At 49.9% G+C, this 19,672-nt stretch overlaps 1 protein-coding gene across 1 annotated transcript in view; it reads left to right on the plus strand.

Moving 5' to 3' along the window:
* Positions 1-19,672, plus strand: part of NKX6-3 (NK6 homeobox 3) — a 77,200-nt gene that overhangs the window by 26,602 nt on the left and 30,926 nt on the right. Inside the window, exon 2 of the mRNA XM_086943598.1 lies at positions 17,274-17,434. Coding sequence (XP_086799724.1) covers positions 17,274-17,434 — 161 coding nt within the window. The remainder of the gene's footprint in view (positions 1-17,273; positions 17,435-19,672) is intronic.

A 19,672-nucleotide genomic window follows, 5' to 3' on the forward strand; every position in this document is an offset into this window, starting at 1 on the left:
CGCTTCCGCTGGTCCAGGCCGCTTCGGGGCGCCCAGGACCAGTTCCATCCCCCTGTTGGCACAGCGTGGGTTATGGCGCCGGCCTTTGAGCCTCCCCCACCCTGCGGGTGGATGCGGCGGCCTCTGCAATAACCCTCGCATGTGCCTACTCAGTGGGTCCACCGTCTATACTTACTTGTCGGTCGGCATCTGCATACCTCCCCCATCTTCTCCGACAATCCTAGCAAATAATGTCAGCCAACAATCTCAGTTCTTGTTGATGGTCATTGTTGGCCGCAGATTTATTAATAACAATATTGATTATTAATAACAATATTAATAACATACTGGTTGTACAATCTTCATTTGCGAACTTTAACCATAAATCATGCACATCACATTACAGTTTACGACACCTTCCCGTGGTACAGGTGTCTGTCTCTCGTGCACCCATCAGTTCGTAAATGGCACTTTTGTACAACCAGTTCTTAATCAGTTTCTTGGTGTTCTGGTAGTTGGTTGGCCACACCCCTTTTGGGTGTTATGGAGGGGAGCTTCTTTGCCTGGAGTTAGGTCCCCAGCTCGCTACCATTTGCGCCCTGCCGTCCGGCCGGGTCTGGGCCGCGAGTGCCGTCTCCGTTTTTTCCTCCCCTCCTTTGTGCGGCCACGTCACCCTGCCGTGCGGCATTGAAAAGTGAGTGGCCCTCCTCCTACACACCGCCCACCGGTGTGTTTGGTTAGCCAACGATTGTAGGATTTCCGCCACGCCGCAGGGAGGCTCACGTCTTTCTGCGGCTCCCCCCTTTGCCCCTCGGTTCGTGGCTACCTACCTTCCCCTTTTCTCTTGCTCCTTTTCAACGACAACCCGCGAGCGTCATTGCGCCCCACAAGTTGCCCCAGAACACCTCCATTCCTTTATCGGACAGATGCACCCCATCTCGTCCATATAGCTCTGGGCGGCCTGGGTGGATGAGGCCGTGCCGGATTGATTCCAGGCCGTTGGTTGAGCAAAACTTGTGCATGGCGGTATTTAGCTTGCGCCTTGCGTTGTCCACCGCTTTGTTTGAGTCGGCACCCCTCCAGTGCCTCCTGCTGATCATCTCCGACCACACCACTGTCGTGGTCCCCAGCCATGCCGCCGCTTTGGCGATATCCCTCTGGATGGCTTGGCCCACCGCTTTGCGGCCCAACCGCGTTAGGTCGTTCCCTCCTAGATGTATGATCAGCACGTCTGGCAGCCAGGCTGAGTCTGCCATGAGGCCGTCCAGGGTCGGTAGTAACTGCTCCCACCTCATGCCGGGCCGTCCGATCCAGCGGATGTATGTCGCCTTGGGTCTGCTTTGCTTGTGCCCCACTCGCCTCCACCAGGACTCCATTCTGGACACGAATGAGTGTCCCACGACCCATACCAGTTGTGGGCGTCCTCCTGTCGAGAAAAAATGCTCCATTAAGGTGGCTTTCTGCGCACCGGGTGTGGACGAGGAAGGGGGCAATAGACCCTGCCGTGCGGCATCCCAAGGCGGCTGCTCCCCCCCCCCCCCCCCACTACCCCTTTTCCCCTTTTTTTTTTTTTTTTTTTTTTTTTTATATGAGATGCGGGCGTATGTAAGACTTGTATGCCCTGGACCGCCATCTGCCCACGGCCTGGATCCTGTCCTCTGGCATGCCATACTGCGATGCCGAGGTCGCCGCCCCGATCCTGAAGGAGTGCGGGGCAAATGATGTTGCCTGGAGCCCCACCTTACTGAGGCCCTGGCGCATTATGGCCGTGAACTGGAACCTGCTCAAGTTCCTTCCATCTTGGTGCACAAAGAGGGGGCCATCCCCCGCCGGCCGAACCGCCATGTATTGCAGCAGCCAGCACACTGCGCAGCGCCCCACCTCCGGGATACAATGTAGACGAACCGTCGCCCCTTTTCGAGCCCTATCCGTTTTGGATTGTCTAAGCGTGAGCTCCACCGCTTTTACCATCGGCTTGACGTCCCTTGCCTGCAAGCAGCGCTGCGCCGGGCCTGACCTGTTGGGGGCCACTATTTCGCTTACCCGAAAAGCCCCAAAGAAGGCCGTGGTGAACGCGGCCCCGAAGAGTAGCCGTTCATACCTGTCTGCAATGATGCTGGTTAGGGCGCTAAGTAACTGACCCAGCTTGTCGTAATCAATGGGGCGTCTGGTGTCCTTCTTGGTCCCCTCAAGTTTTCGCCAGCCTTTCAGGGCTGCCTTCAGGTAAACAGTTGCCGTGGGGTCCTCGCCTGTGTGGAGCCTGGCAAAGTATGCAATGGCGGCCAGGTGCGCCTGTGCCCAAGACCTTGTTTTCTTGGCGTCGAATGCCCATTGCACGAATTTCTCCGCCGCTGTGCGGACCGTTGATTTGTCTTCCAGCGACACTATGCCCCCGATTCTCATTACTGTGGCCGCGTATTTTTTGTATCTCTTGTGCGCCTCAGAGGTGAGCGAGTGCCCTATTAATCTGGACAAGTCAACCCCCCCAGGTCCCACAGGTATGTTGGAAAGGGGGTCATCACCTCGTCCGCACCGGGTAGAAGTTGTTTGAACCGTGTCATCTGGGACCGGGATAGCGCATCGGCGACCGTGTTCTCCGTCCCCGGCACGTGCCGAGCCTTCAGCTCCAGGTTCCCTTCGAGCTGCAATTTAACCAACTCTCGCATTAGCCTCAACATGCCCGGGCATTTTGCTGCGCCTCTGTTAATGGCCTGCACTACCCCCAAGTTATCCGACCACAAAGTGAGCTTTAGGTTCCTTATCTCTTTTTTCCATACCGTCAGAGCCACTACTATTGGGAATAGTTCGAGGAACGTGATGTTTTTTGTGAGCCCCTGCGCATGCCACCTGTCTGGCCACTGGCTGGCACACCATTTGTTCCCCAGGACCGCCCCAAATCCCAGGCTCCCTGCTGCGTCTGTGTATAGGGATAGCTGATCGGCTGTCACCCAACCCTTTTTCCAAATCAGCACACCATTGAAATCCTGCAGGAATTCGTCCCATACTTGTAGATCCTGCCTTACACCCGTGCTCAGCCGGATGTGGTGGTGCTTGTGGGTAACGCCAGCCGTTAGCGCGGTGAGGCGCCTGGAAAAGACCCTGGCGGGCGGGATGACCCTCGCCGCAAAGTTCAGCCTGCCTATCACCCCTTGTATGTCCCTGAGGGTGGCTTTGCGCCGGCCTCGCAGTTTGGCTATTTCCTCCCTGAACTCCTGTACCTTCTCCGGGGGGAGCCTGGCGGTCCCGGCCGTGGAGTCAAGCTCAATGCCCAAGAACGTCAGTCTAGTCGTTGGGCCTGTCGTCTTCTCTTTTGCTAAGGGGACTCCGAGTGTTTCGGTCAGGTCCTCGAACGCCGCCAGTGTACTGGCGCACGTCGGCGATCCCGCCGGCCCTGTGAACAGGAAATCGTCCAGGTAGTGCAGCTTCCCGCCCCCTTGATGCCTGTCGTGGAGGGCCCATTCCAGGAAGGTAGCGAATTGTTCAAAATAGGCACAAGATATGGCACATCCCATGGGCATGGCTTTGTCGACGTACGTGTCCCCTTCCCATTGGAAGCCCAGCAGGTGGAAGCTGGTCGGATGTACCGGTAATAAACGAAAGGCAGATTCGATGTCCGCCTTGGCCATGAGGGCCCCCTTTCCTGACGCTTTGACTAGCGCGATAGCGTCATCCACTGACGCGTAACCCACCGAGCATGCTTCCTGGTCGATGCCATCGTTTACGGACCCCCCCTCGGGGTATGACAAGTGGTGTATTAGCCTGAATTGGCCCTTTTCTTTTTTCGGAACCACTCCTAGTGGGGAGATGACTATTCCCTCGCAACATTCCTGAGGGAGGGGGCCCTCAATTCTGCCCAAGTTCTTCTCCTTTTCTATCTTCGCGCTCACCACCCGGGGATGCTGCCTCGCTGACTGTAAGTTATTCGCTCCCGTTAGTGGCAGTGAGCCTTGAAACGGGATAATGAAGCCTTCTTCAAAACCCTCAACCAGCGTCTTTGCGTCTGTTTTGTTTGGATACCTGTTTGCTAAACTGCGCAGCTGTAGTGTATTAATGGGGGGACCTAGCCAGCTGGCACTGCTCAATGTCTACTAGTGTCATGCCCTCACTAGCCTTCGGGCTAGTGCTTCTTGTGTTTCTCCTTCTTTTCGCTCTTTGCTTCCCGCTTGGAGCCTTTGCATGTTGTTGCCGCGTGTTTCCCTCCGCAGCTTGAGCATGCATGTTGGAATTTGCACGAGGAGCCCCATGAACAGTCCCCTGCATCATATCGCCAGCATATGGCCTTGGTCGCGGGGGGGGAGTTAGACCGCCTAGAGGACTGTTTCTGGTAACTTTTGTTCTTCCCCTTGTGGGACGAACTCCGAAAGGACTGGTCGTATTTCCCCGTCCAGGCTCTCACTTCTTTGGCAGCGAGCATTTTATGAATAAAACCTGAAACGTCCTCCTCGTTCCACTCCATCTCTGGGTGCCTCTGCATCTTTAACCTGAAGCCCTTATCGTATTCCAACCATGCGTCCCCGGGGAATTGCCTCTGCGCAGAATGTATGTTGGCCTCATACAGCCATAGGTCAGCTGCGCAATGGGGGAACCTCTCTACAATGATACATGCCATGATCCTAAAAGCGTCTAGCCAATTCTCGAAGTTCCGCTCCTTTCTAGCCCCTCGCCTCTCCCTTTTTTCGTCCTCTCTCCTGTCACATGTGGTCAGGTCGAGGCCCTCTAGCTGTATTTCTAGGAGCGAGAATATATCGATGAACTCCTTGCGCCATATCCTCTCTTTCACTGCGAGAGGAATAAGGCACGCGAGCCCCGTGGCTTTCGTCGTCAAGGAGGCAGGGCCGGGAGATGGTCTGGCGTACAAGTCACTGCCTAGCCCCCCCGATCCCGGGCTCCCGGACCCAGTATTATACCCCCAACCGGGTAATGGGGAAACCTGATCCCCCTGTGGGGACAGGCCCACCTGATCCTGCACCCTTGACTGCCGGGCCCACCCCGGATCCATCATATGCCACGTTAAGCCCCCTGTCTCGTCGGTGCGTTGTTCCCTGGGCCCCGCCGCCCCCTGCCCTGAGCTGTTCAGTAAAGACGGAGCGAGCGATTTCAAGCATTCTTTTACAATGGTACTAATATGCTCACCATTAACCGCTCTGTCGTTCGTCTCACCCTGCTTGCTGTCGTCTGACCTCAGCGGCGGGAGCTTCTGGCGCACTTTCTTTGGGGGATTCCTCTTGGACGTCTTCTTCCTCGGCGAGGTCTTAGGCTTCTTGGGTGCTGACGGGCCTGCTTCCTCCTCCGCCTGGCCGTCCGGCCTATTCTCCTTCCCTTTGGCCAAATGGGGCTGGAGCCATTCGTCGCCGTGTACCGCCGATATCTCGCGGATCTTCTTCAGCACTTCCGCCATGTCTCCTGGCTGATCTTCCGCCATGTTGTCCCCGAGGCCTAGGTCTGGTTTCCGCGGGCTAACCTGCGCCGCTGGGTCGGAAGGAATTCCGGACCCGCCCTCGAACCTCTTTGCACGTGTGTGCTGTGCGTCTGATGAAGCGGCTCAATGCGCGCTCCAAACTAGACAATTGCTTACCGCGCTGGAGCTTGGCAAGGCTGCCGAGCTCGTCGTCTTTCTCCGACGCTTCGGGTTCCCGGGGAGCTGGGTGGAGAACTTGACCGGCGCGCCGCTCCGTGAGGTCGTCCTTCTGCTTCGGCCGTTCTTCGCCGCCTCTTGCCGCAGTCGGTCTTCTTCAAACGATGTCGTTGTCGCGCCGCTCTCCCAGCTCCTTCGAAGACGTTGTGATTCTGGCTGGGGAGCGGCGGTGCTTAAATCCCCTTGAGCCCCCTATGGGCTCCAGGTGAAACCCCCATTGATTGGGGGGTTCAAAGGTAGCAAGGTTGGCCATTGGTCGCCCCCCCATGGGCGCCGAGGTCACAAGGTCACTTCCTGTCGGGGTGGCTGGTGCGCACCCCGTTTCTGCCCCCTTGAGCCCCCTATGGGCTTCAGGTGAACCCCCCTTTGATTGGGGGGTTCAAAGGTAGCAAGGTTGGCCATTGGTCGCCCCCCATGGGCGCCAAGGTCACAAGGTCACTTCCTGTCGGGGTGGCTGGTGCGCACCCCGCTTCCGCTGGTCCAGGCCGCTTCGGGGCGCCCAGGACCAGTTCCATCCCCCTGTTGGCACAGCGTGGGTTATGGCGCCGGCCTTTGAGCCTCCCCCACCCTGCGGGTGGATGCGGCGGCCTCTGCAATTCCGAGGGCTGCTCTTTTGCAGAAAAAGAACAACACTCGTTCGAAAGTGACGCGAACTCTGCAGGCTCCCGCCCAGCTCCCCGGAGACCAGGGCCAGGAGAGAGACTAGCACTTCTTATTTATTATTATGTATATGCCACATCGGAGGGAGGCTTCCTGAGGCCGCCCGATGCTGACTTTTTGGGGAGCTCTGTAGCTAAGGGGGGAGGGGCGGGGCCGGGATTAGTTTGCCCCAGACCCACATTTTGGTCAGATGGAGCTGCCTCCTGCTGTCACAGCAACGAGTCCAGGGACACATGGGGTGTTTATTGCATTGCCGTCATTCTGAAGTAGTGTTTCATAGATGTGCCTGGTGCCTGACTCCTGCTTAAGATCCTACACATGTCAGGCGCAGTCTGCAAAGTGCCAATGCTTCTCCCTTCCCCCACTTGTCTTTCACACGCCTTCCTCCTTTTATGTTTCATCCTCTTGCATATCCACCCTTTCTTTCTCTCCCGGGGCCAGTATTTCCACTTGGAAGCATGCATTTCATTTGTTTTGTTTTTACAAGCTAAGATATGGTAGAAAACATCCAAACTAGAGCCAAAGGTATCAGAGTGCTTTACAAGACCACCAGTTTTGTTATAGACGGACACTTGCATGTGTGTGTGTGGCGTTGTATGTGTGTGTGTGGGGGGGGTTGTCAGGCGCGGTTCGTCCATTGGGGCGTGGGGGCGTAGCCCCCCCTGCCCAACGCCGCCCGCAGCTCCCTCATGACAATCATGTCAATGAATCAACATGACGTCAGACCGCCGGGCGAGCGTCACGTTGATTCATTGACATGATGGTAGAGACGGCAACACAAGTACGCATGCGTGGGGACGGAGGGTGAATTTTTACCCGTGCCCACGCATGCGCACTTGTGTTTTGGCGGCGTTGCGCATGCCCATCAGGAGCCCTAATGGGCGTGCTGCGGGCGAGAGGGTACCTGTGCCCCTGGCGCCAGGATTGGCCAGGGGCGCTGTGAGCCTGTGACGTGTGCGGGACCGGCAGCAAGGTTAGAGTGTGTTTTTCGGTGTTTAGCTTGCACAAATGACTTGCGATAGTTCAGTGTGTTAAAGCATCTGCCACAGAAATGTGTAAATACATGAATGATGGATGGATGCAGGGTTGGTGCATTAATGATTGTTCGGTGGATGGGTGGGTGGATGGGTGCATGGATGGATGCATGCATGATGGGTGGATGGATGCATGAATGATGGATGCAGGACGGATGGGTGGGTGGATGGGTGGATGCATGAATGAATGATGTATGGATGCAGGATGGATGGGTGGATGCATGCATGATGGGTGGATGCATGATGGATGGATGGATGGGTGGATGGATGGATGGATGCATGAATGATGTATGGATGGATGCATGGATGCATGCATGATGGGTGGATGCATGATGGATGGATGGATGGGTGGATGGATGGATGGGTGGGTGCATGAATGAATGATGTATGGATGCAGGATGGGTGGGTGGATGGATGGGTGGATGCATGAATGATGTATAGATGGATGCATGCATGATGGGTGGGTGCATGATGGATGGATGGGTGGATGGATGGGTGCATGAATGAATGATGTATGGATGCAGGATGGTTGGGTGGATGAGTGGATGCATGAATGATGTATGGATGGATGCATGCATGATGGGTGGATGCATGATGGATGGATGGGTGGATGCATGAATGATGGATGGATGGGTGGGTGAATGGATGGATGCATGAAGGATGTATGGATGGATGCTTGCATGATGGGTGGATGCATGATGGATGGATGGATGGGTGGATGGATGGGTGGGTGCATGAATGAATGATGTATGGATGCAGGATGGGTGGGTGGATGGATGGGGGATGCATGAATGATGTATGGATGGATGCATGCATGATGGATTAATGCATGATGGATGGATGGGTGGGTGGATGGATGGGTGGGTGCATGAATGATGTATGGATGCAGGATGGTTGGGTGGATGGATGGGTGGATGCATGAATGATGTATGGATGCATGCATGCATGATGGGCGGATGCATGATGGATGGATGGGTGGATGCATGAATGAATGATGTATGCAGGGTGGGTGGTTGGATGGATGGGTGGATGCATGAATGATGTATGGATGGATGCAAGGTGGTTCGGGCTTGCTCACTGCGCTCGATCGCTGCGGTGCAATATGCAAATTAGTTTATGCCCCACCATTTTCAAATGTCACCAGCCGCCCCTGGGGGTTGTGTGTGGGGGGATTGAGTGTGGGGGGGTTGTGTGTGTGGGGGGGGGTTGTGTGTGGGGGGGGTTGTGTGTGTGGGGGGGTTGTGTGTGGGGGGGTTGTGTGTGGGGGGGTTGGTGTGTGGGGGGGTTGTGTGGGGGTTGTGTGGGGGTTGTATGAGGTGTGTGTGGGGTTGTGTGTGTGGGGGGGTTGTGTGGGGTGGTGTGTTTGTCGGGTGGTGTGTGTGTGGGGTATGTGTGTGGGGGGTGTGGGGCCTGAACCCACCATAGGTGTTTCGGGCTTGCTCGCAGGGCTTCCTCGCGTTACCGTGTCCCTGAAATTTTTTTCACAAAAAGGTGTGTCACCAACATGAAAAGTTTGGAAAGCTGTGCCGTAGCGCCTTGTCGCCCTTTGGGAAAGTTCGCGCTCTATAAGACTAATATTCATTCATTCAATGTAGATTGGTTTGCATTCTCTTTTAGTGAACTTCGGCAGTGCAATAAGTAAACACATTACTATAAATATCTCCTTATCAGTTAATGACTGTACATTCAGAGAAAGAAAAAGGGAGGCAAAAAGCTACCTTTCCTGTGGTAGAGTAAGACGCAGCAGATGTACTGCACAGGAGATTTCTTTTCACACTGTCTCCTTGGGCAAGGCATGGTAAGGCACAGCTCCTCTTTAACAAGCATTGAAAATGCAATAGGTCTCGCCTTTGATTAAGTTAAAGCCATTTGCTTCGCTAATGGTATTGTATAGCAAAACAAATGGCTTTAACTTAATGAAAGGCGAGACCGATTGCATTTTTAATGCTCGTTTATAATACTTTCAGTTAAGTATTTCACTCCCTGCAGGGAAAAGAGGGTGCATACTTTTCCCAGTGAAAGGGTTGGCTGGCAGACAGCGAGAGGGGCCAATGGGAAGCCGGGTAGGAGCCCCTCAAGTGGACACAAAGCCTCTGGCTTTTATTAAAAGTTTCGAGATCCTAAGCAGCTGCGAGCAGCGACTTCCTATTAAAGACTCTTTGGGCCCGATGTAGGTCACCAAATACCGGTCGGTAACGGCCGATTGAGATGTAGGGGGCTATATTTCACAGAATCGGTAAATTTACAGATTAGGTAAATCTACCGATTCTGTAAAATACCGAATCGGTAATTTTACCGATTCAGAAAATTCCTGATGTAGGTAGCACTGTTTACAGTGCTACAGGCCTTCAGAATTCGGTATTTTACCACCCAATACAATTGGGTGGTGAAATACCGAATTCAAGTGTACATGCACATCTGTGCATGTACACCTGTGCCATGTGACACACAGACATGCCCCTTAGGGCATGTATGTTTGCCACATGGCACACAAGCCCGTACTTGGGGTGCTAGAGGGTGTCAAAGTGACACCCCCTGCACCCTTGCAGGATTCGGTATTTACCGATTCGGTAAATACCGAATCGGTATTGCCCATTGATTCCTATGGGCTTCAATGCCCATAGGAATCAATGGGCAATACCGATTTGGCATTTACCGAATCGGTAAATACCGAATCCTACTGATTCAGTAATTCGTAATTGAGAATTACCTACATCTGCCCCCTTCCGATTTACCGACTCTTAAATACCGATTTGGTATGATTCAGTATTTAAGGGTCGGTAAATCGGATTTACCTACATCTGGCCCTCTTTGTCCCCAGAAATCCCAGATGATTGTAGTGTCCTGCTGGGCGTGTTTGAGGGGGCGATTAATCCCCTATACCACAAGTGTAGGGTTTCAAGCCCATAGAAGAAGAACACGCACACGTTTAACAAGAACAGGAAAGCACTAGCAATGCGATTTGATGGCAAAGCACATTCACCCGACCAAACACATCTTAATGCACAGAACTTGAGCTCTGTGTTTTGTATAAGACTTACAGTTAAGTATATATTGATATACTTAATAGATATAAACAGGCATTTGTTTACACTGGGAGCTTACGTGCTCGCCCACTCCTGGCAATGATCTGCCCCCATCTGACAGAGTGTCCATTCATTACAACTGTTACAACCCAGGCATAGAAAACGCAGTGCATCCAAGTCTTTGGCACAGAGGATACAGTGCACTTAAGCCCCTGGAACAGAGAACAAGGCGCTTTCAAGTCCGGCACCAGAAGGCACAGTACGTTGAAATCCAGGGAACAGAGGGCACAGTGCTTTGAAGCCCCAGGCATAGAGAGCAATACTTTGATGCCCAGGGTGCATAAGGCACAGTGCTTTGAAACCCTATGGGCAAAGAACATAGCGCTTTCAAGCACCGGTGAGCAGAGAGGACGCACAGACTCACGTAAAGGCTGTGGAACTCCGGTTCGTAAAACGGCACAGGCTTCTTCAGCTTGACCACCTCCGAGGTCTCGTTGTCACCCTCCAGGAGCAGTCGATCTTCCTTGTGCTCCCCGATGGAGAACAGCTCCTGCCGGGAGATGGCAGCCGCCGGGCAAAGTAGGCAGTGTAGGAGCAACACTAGGCGCAGGACTCTGTGGGTCTGGACTCTGGGGAGGGAGGACGGAGCAAAACGCAGGGCTTTTATAACCTCGCTGGCTGCAGGAATTCCAGCACAGGACTCTACATCTGACCTGCAGCCTCCTGCGAGGAAAGGAGGGTCTACACTTTTCCCAGTGATAGGGTTGGCTAGTACACAGCATGAGGTACCAATGGGAAGCTGTGGATGAGCCCTTGGAGTGGACACAAAGCATCTGGCTTTGATTAAAAGTTTTGAGATCCCATGTAGCTGGGAGCAGCGTCTGCGGATCATAGACTCTGCGTCCCCAGACATCCCAGATACTCGTAGTGTCCTGCTGGGTGTGTTAGAGGGGCCGATTAATCCCATAACATAAGTGTAGGGTTTCAAGCCCAAGGAAGAAGAAAAGGCCTCCCCACATTGAAGACATGCGATTAGCCCAGCAGTTACAACACCAGCATGCCATTCTCTTTCACCACAGAATGTACCGTCCCTCTGCGGCCTATAGTTGCATTTCGCCTTTAAACTCACTGTGATGTGACTGTCCTCCCGAATCGAAAACAGACATATAAATCAAGTGCGGCCGCTAATGTTAGCGGACCGCGCTCTAAAATAATTAAATAAACAAATGCAAATGTGAAAGCGGCCCTCACAGCAAAACAATTAAATAAATAAGAACGGTCACCGACATTGCGTTTATGTAGGAGCCCGACCTGCGGGCGTTTGTGTAGGGGGGGGCGTTTGTGTAGGGGGAGCATTAAAACAAAGCCTGACGAGCAGCGAGGGACGGCGAAAAGCTATACCAAAAAAAAGTGCTTAGCGGCTAATTAAGAGACACTGTCTCCCGCCGCCTGTAAAAGATGCAATCCCGGTGGGCGGGGCCAAAAGCAGACAGGGTGGTAACCAGGAGGGACTTAAAATCCTCCTGGACAATCCGAACACCCGGTTTTGCATAATTGGTGACGCAAAATGACGCGCACCAATGGAAAACACGGGCAGAGCAGAACGCGAGCTTCTGGAATCATATTGATTCCAAGAAGCCCTCGCATGGCGAGAGCAGCGCATGTGCGCTTCTAACACCAGACGAGGCCTAAAAATTATTACAGTAAAGTAATTATGTTGTTTTCTAGTTACAGGTGATTAGTGATATCACAATTAAGCTGTGATCTAAAAATGAGACACAGTTTTTTATGTGCAAGGGTGGGATGGACTGCACATGTGTATAGTGCAGGCATTATAGGGGGAGCAAGAGTTGTTAGCATTGTACTACGAAATATCGAAGGGAGAATTTCGATGGGACAGAGTATCATAAAAATATTGAGGGGCAACATTTCAAAGAGGTAAGTGCACAGAGGGAGGTAAGTATTTACTACTCTTCACTCTGCATCTACGTACCTTGAATAAAAAATAAAAAATAAAATATATATATATATATATATATATATATATATATATATATATTCACTGAAAAGACAAAGGTTACTGGGACGTTATAGAGTTATAGTTACAGTTTAAGTAACTATATCTCCTGCCCTAAGGTAACTATAGTTTGTGCCCCCGCCATGCAGTTTTCTCATCAATAAATGTGCTGCAAATGTTGCAGTGATATCAATGGTGTCATAGAAGATGTCATGAGTGATGTAATATGTGGGGTAATTAGCAGTGCACGGGGAGGGCATGAGTTATAGTTACCTTATGGCGCTGGATATAGTTACTTGAGATAACTATAACTGCTGAATTTTCATGGTTTTGTGTATAAAATCTGAACCTAACTATAACGTCCCTGTAACCTTTATTTTTTTCTATTGAAGTTCTAAGGTTTTTAAAATGTTATTTACTAACTATAACATCTCTGTAACCTTTGTTTTTTTCAGTGAATTTCTATGGTTTTATAATGATGTTTCCTAACTATAATGTCTCTGCAACCTTAGTGTGTGAGGGTGTGTGTGAGTGGTTGTTTGTACGTGGGTGTGTGTTGGATGTGTGAGTGCGTGTGTACCTGGCTGTGTGGGTCTGTGAGTGGGTGTAGGAGTGCTGTGTGGGGTGTGTGAGTGGTTTTGAGGGTGTGTGAGTGGCTCTATGTGTGTGTGAGTGGCTGTATGGGCGTGTGAGTGGTTGTGTGAAAACTCTGTGGGTCTATGAGTGGTTTTGACGGTCTAAGTGGCTGCATGGGTGTGTGAGTGGTTGTGTGGGTGTATAAGTGGGTCTGTAAGTGGTTTTGAGGATGTGTGAGTGGCTCTATGGGTGTGTGAGAGGCTGTATGGGTGTGTAAGTGGTTGCATGGGTGTGTAAGTGAGTGTGTGAAAACTCTGTGGGTCTGTGAGGGGGTTTGATGGTCTGTGAGTGGCTGCGTGGGTGTGTGAGTGGTTATGTGGGTGTATAAGTGGGTGTCTGAGTCTATGAGTGAGTGTGTGAGTTTGTGTATGGGTCCGTGAGTAAGTGTATTTTTTAAATTGGGGTCTAGATCTGAGAATCCGCCTGAATCCAGAAGGATCTGCGGATCCTCGTGTGCTAAAAAACAGAAAGGTTTTTGGACAATTTCTTCCCCATGAGGTGTCCCTCACAGACTCCTCCCTTAGTTCCATGGGGTCAGGGTATCTCTAACCTGACCCCTTCTATCACTTCCTAACTTTATCTTCTCTGCTGGGAACCGAGTCCCGATTAACAAAATGGAGGAAGCAACTTTCCTCTCAGGTTGCAGCCAGCTAAATCACGGCATTGCTCTTGGCGCATGGATTCGCAGATCCGAGGAGGATCCACGTCCCTATGCAATTTTTTTTTCTTTTATAATCTTAAGAATTACAGAAGGGATTTCTACCAATTAACAATTCTGAAAATAGCCATAGCTTGGTGCTGGAGTACCTCCCTTCTCTTTTGTACATGTGTACCCCAAGAAACTTTGCTATCTAACATGACTTTTTTAAGATGCTAGCCAGGTTGTCGTGTATATCAGCTATAGGGATATCAGTGACAGGGAGGCGAGTATAACTAGTAAAAGCTGTAGAGTATGCATTGTATATGGCTGTTAGGGTTTCAACATTGCCCAATACCAGCGGCCATTTAATTGACATATGGTTATTGTCCACCTTTGGTGCTGTAATTGGGATTTCAGACTCACTTGTTTCTTCAGGACTCCGCTCAGCATTAGAATCAAGGGGTAATGGTCGCTGTCTTCTTTGCCCTTTATTTTAAACATTTGATACTACAAACAGGGCCATCTGGGAGCTGCCGATGTACATGGGACATAAGAATCAATTATGAGGGACAGGATACCCTGGGTCTCGTCCTCCTCCTCGGCTATCAAATCATAGGCATGAATGAGCTAATAAGTAATATTAAAATAATTCCAAAAAACAATCATATCCGTTGGAGTCATACGATTTATGTACTGGTCCAAAATAGTTAGCATGGGTGATTCTATGTTCCTATGCTGTGGCCTGAGATAGACATTAAAAAAGTACAAATTAGGCCCTTTCAGTAAAGAGAGTTTTAGTCCCATGATATCAGGCGAGTCTATACTCATGGGCTCTATGTGCAGATTTAATGCTATTTTAATCAAAATTAAAAGACCCCCGAAGACCGTAGATGTTTGCGGTAGGAATATTGAGGAGAAGCTGAACTGAGTCGGTGAGTGGGCAAATAACAGGTTCCCTTTCCCAGGGGGGGCCTAGTGGGGTACCCTAATGGGAGTGCCTTAATTTTGGTCTTATTGGCTGGTATCCTGGTAAGGTGGATCAGCAACAGCTTGACAGTTTGAGGGTTCTTAAAGTTTATTATAACCCAATCCACAGGGGAATCCTTAGGGTGACTCCCTACCCATACTGTCCTTCTTACAAATACAACTTCCTGCTCGAAGTCTTGGGATTAGCCAGTGTTGGTCTTCAGACAGAAAATAGATGTATACCTTAGGGACGTATGGTCTTCTCTGCTTTGTGGTGACAACACAGGAATGTCCTTAAGAATGATTTTATACGGGGTGCATTCTGAAGGTAGCTGGGGGTAGGCAAGGTGTGATGTACCCAAATAGGTAGGTTTGCTACCGGTAAGGTTTTCTGTTACACGTGGCCCTCTAGGCTGCTGGGTTTTCCTGCTGAGTTGCCCCCAGTGTTCCAAATAAATAGGATTTGATGTGCTTGGGGTAACTGAGAAGCATTTGCTACCTGGAGGTGCTTCAACCTTCGAATTGGGACTTGAGTAGGCGCTTGTACTTGAAAGGTGTGGCTAGTAGATAAAGACAAGAGTGAGCTTTTATGGCTGCTAGTTGGGTCTCTACAGAGTCAAGGTGGGCCAACAAAAGAGACAGCTCAGTAGTTAGGAGTTGTTTAAATCTCAAAACAGCCGCCAATGAAGCGATCCATGCATTGCATATCAGGAAATAAGAGCCTCATGCACCCTGCATCAGGTAAAGGTGAAGGGACAGAGTCTCTAAGTTCTGGCTGCGATGCCAGAAAGGGGTTATTATTCATTAGTCTGTAATATATTGGGTGCTTCTAATGGTTTGTTGAAAATTTGGATCAGACTACCCTCTTGACATTTTTGTTGGACATGGTGCTGGGGCTAGTGCGCTATTTTTCAGTGATCTAATAGAGGCCTCCAAGGAGGAAGTAAAGGCAGGAGTGGTGGAGAGAGCAGGACCAATAGGGAAATCCATCTAAATACTACAATCCCAGGATCGGACAGCAACAGGGAAAAGTCCCGGGAAACAGAGTCTTGGGTCAATGACAGCCTTCTTTCCACAAGCTCTTTTTCTGTGTTGACAATCCCCTCAACTCTCTCCAACATGCGCTCAATAGATGTGTACTCAGCAGGTGTAGTAGAGGCAATAGATCAAACCCAGCATTCTATCCAGGGTGTTTTAGGCTGGGCCCTTACTTTTACAGGCCACAACTTGTAAAGGTTTTTAGGAGCACTCTTAGCCAATACCCCTTTAAAATCCCCAGCTCAAGCATTGTTCTGGCCTAGTGCCACCTCGTCGCCGGAAATGCAGTATTTAAATGCCTCCTGAAGAACCCTTAATAGAGGTCTTACAAAATCATGAGTGCTAGAAGATTTAACTGATTACTCCTGTTATGTGAGCCCTACATTGGGTGCCTTTAAATTTCCAGTCTAATTGAAATTAAGGATGATCGCAGACCTGCCAATTCATCCGCTGCAATTGTATGTCACACGATATCCACTCTCTTCAAACAGTCACCTGGTGAAAAGCCGATATCACATGTGTGAAGGCTCTCCGCCACTGGCGTCCATCCCAACTTTTGCTAACTAGCCCAGATATCGCCAGTAGGCTCAGAAGCGCCCGTTTTTTTGAGGAGGTCAGAAGTGGCTCTCTGTCGGTGCTTGATGCAAAACCCCATCTCCTCTCTATGGCCTAACCCCCTTCCTAGGCCCCTCAATGGCTGGTCAAACAATAATGGGATCAGGGATCCCATTCTATCTCCAGAACCCACCCCTCTACCTTTTCTCACACAAGGTGCTTTTTTAAGTTGGCAGGTCTGTGATTGGTCTCCAAGCCTTTGGTTCTGAGGTATCCTTCCTTCCTCCTTGGCCAACCAACTAGGGCTGGAGAGTAGGTCTCGTTCCAACCAGAGCCAGGATACTCTAGCGATCCCCAACATCTGTAGGACCAACAGCCCACAGCAGGCTTTCTACGTGGATACCCCAAGACGTTATTCTTTTCCAGTCTTTGTCAAACTGGGCCCTCACATTGAGGAGTTGGGGTGTGAATTGAAAACTTTTTGTTCTTGCTTTTTGCATTTTAATTTGATCGGTCTTAGAGATGTCATTTTAAAGGTTTAGTTTTTAGTACTTTGTAATTGATGGGCTTGCTGTTTAAACTTCTTTTCATGCTTTAACAATCTGTTTTCTGGTGTACTGGTTACCTCTTTGGCGGGGTCTCTGCGTTAAACAACTTAATAAAATAATACGGTCATCCTGGTCTCTGATAATCTCTGCAGGTCAAGGTTTTCCTGCACTCAGACAGGCTGGGTTTTCCAGTGTTTTCGCTGGTCTGCTCCTCTTCATAGTAAAGTCAACATGGTCTCTGTCCTTCAGCCTCCTGTGGTCACTCTGAACTGTGCTGTCCAGTAGACGGGCCCCTGGGTATCTTCATCTATTGCTCTTGCACCTCTACATCTTGGGCCACCCGGGCCTCTGTACTTGTGCACCTGGGATCACCTCAGTCTCTGTTCCACTGCACTTGGTGTCACCCTGGTCTCTGTTCCTCTGTACCTGGGATCACCCTGGTCTGTTCCTCTGCACCCTCGCTTCACCTTGCTCACTTCACTGAGGCTTTATTGTGATCTTCAGTCCTTCTGCTCATACCAGTTTATTGTTCTCCTCAGTGTCCAGTGATAACCCCCTGAAGAAGAAGCATACACGCCCGACCTTCACCGGACACCAGATCTTTGCGCTTGAAAAGACCTTCGAACAGACCAAGTACCTGGCTGGGCCCGAAAGGGCACGCCTCGCCTACTCCTTGGGCATGAGCGAGTCTCAGGTCAAGGTAAGTGGTTGTATTTTCCCAGGTTAAGTAGACAAGCTGAGAAGAAGGACAGGTCAAGGAAGAAGGAAGTAGTGAAGGGGACAGACATAGCAGAGGGGTCAGATGCAGGCATGGGCTATATAGGACACAGGCTGAAAAGTGAATAGCATGAAATGGAACAGTCCAAGATGGGAAGTTGCTCTAGACTAGAGAGGCAAAGAAGCAGGAAAGCAAAGGAAGGGGCAGAGGTGGATTGCACTAACTCAAAGCGGGAGTGGATGATGGTGGACAACAGATAAAGGAAGGAAAAGGCTGAGGAAGAGATAAGGACATTTTGAGTAATCAACTGGTGGGAAAATGGTCAGTCTGAGGAGGGCAATGTCTAAATGAGAAACAGGCCTTTAAAGGACATCCAAAGAGGGAACAGGCCAAGGAAGGGACAGTGTGAGGAGGAGAAGACCAAGTGAAGAGAAGGCAAGCATAGAAGAGAACAGCTCAAGGTTAGAACCTAGCTAAGGGGGAGTCTAACCAACAGTCACCCTAAGGAAGGTTCAGGCCAAAGTGGTGATATTTTGAGGAAGGAACAAGCAGAAATGATGGTGTAGAGGAGGGAAAAGCCTGAGGAGGGGGGCACCCTTTGGAAAAGATAGGGCAAGTAACAGACAGAAGAAGTGGGCAGGGCATGGAAAAACAGTACGAGAATGAGACAAACTGCAGGGGGTCAGACCAAGGACCCGGCGAGCTGAACAAGTAACAGGGATTACTCATAGGGAGAAACAGAAAAAGAGGGAGAAATCCATCAGATGGACTTGATGAAAGGGGGATAAAAATGAACAGATACCCTAAAGTTTGGGAAATATCTAGAAAAATTGAGGTAGAAATAGAAAATGTTAAAGAGGAATGCATTACATTAAAAGATAAAGTAATAAAAATAAAAACAGAACACAGTTGAGCAGAAACAGAAACATGGCTGTAGGAAAGGACAACACAGTGTGTTTACGTCCCGGTAGCTAACACTAAGACAACAATGCAACACTCTCCTCACTGGATCCCAGTAGCTATCTGCCAAATGGAATTTAGGAGTAATGTGCATTTGCATTCTTTAAACCACAATATCTCTGGAACCATAGAGCTACAAATGTATTTGAGTGTGTTTAACTTTATGAACTCGAGTTGAACAACAGAAGTGACGTGTGCACACTGGCAACATTGTTACAGTAAGACCAGGTTTTTCCTGGTTTTCATTTTAGCGCTGCCTCCTATTTAAGCCATCCTTGTAAATAGGGGGCAGCGTCAAAATCAATGGGTGTTGGTGTGGAACGCCCACTGCAACACCCATTGCCCACCCCTTTCACACTAAGTACAGTTTGAAAGGGTGCCTTATTTACCTTGTAAATAAGGCCCAGCCCCCATCACCACCACAAGTTTTAGTTTAGTCACGGTTTGTGATAGGGGCTTATAAATATGCCCCTTTGTTTATTTCCTGTCACATTTGTTGTGCGTTCAAAGACAGAGGTCAAATGACAGCAGAACCTTCTGACAAATTGTTGCTTATTCTTTGAACATGGGAACTGGTGTTTACTTTTCGTTGTCTTATTACAAAGTTTGAGAATTTTATAAAGTGAACAATGTGACAATCCTACTGGTGTGAAAGGAGGTTGTATGATGTTTTCTTCTGACACACAGACAACATTTACATACCTGTAAATGAACTGAACAGATATTTCAAAATAAGTTAGGACAGCACAAATTAAGTATTTTTTCTGAATACTTAAGAGTGATGGAAACAAATATTTTCCGGGAATAAAGCTTCAGTCCCGGCATCGACTCAAAGTCCTGTAATTCTGGGCAAATCACCATGCATACAAAGAAAACAAGTTACCTACCTGTAACTTTGGTTCCCCAGTATTTGTACTTTCATAGATTCCCATGCTTTGTATCATTCCCCCGTCGTCGGAATGGGAGCCTCGGTATTAGAAAAATACCATAGCAGTAGGTACAAAAGTGAAAGACAGGCCTAGGCCTCATCTCATTTTGTAGCCTATCCGCCTCTTTTTGTAAAAAAGACCAAAAAATTGCAACAACCAATCAGAGAAGCCCACCCCATAGAACCCTTCTGAGAGAGCCTCAGATTTTCATAGCCGTTGTGTAAAAGTAATTACATCTGCTGAAGGCTGAGCTTTCCCAGGGGAGGCGGGTGGGCGCATTGTAAGCTATGAAAGTACCAATACTGGGGAACCAAAGTTACAGGTAAGTAAC

This window comes from Lissotriton vulgaris, chromosome 11 (assembly GCF_964263255.1).
Source record: "Lissotriton vulgaris chromosome 11, aLisVul1.2, whole genome shotgun sequence".
NCBI lineage: Eukaryota > Metazoa > Chordata > Amphibia > Caudata > Salamandridae > Lissotriton > Lissotriton vulgaris.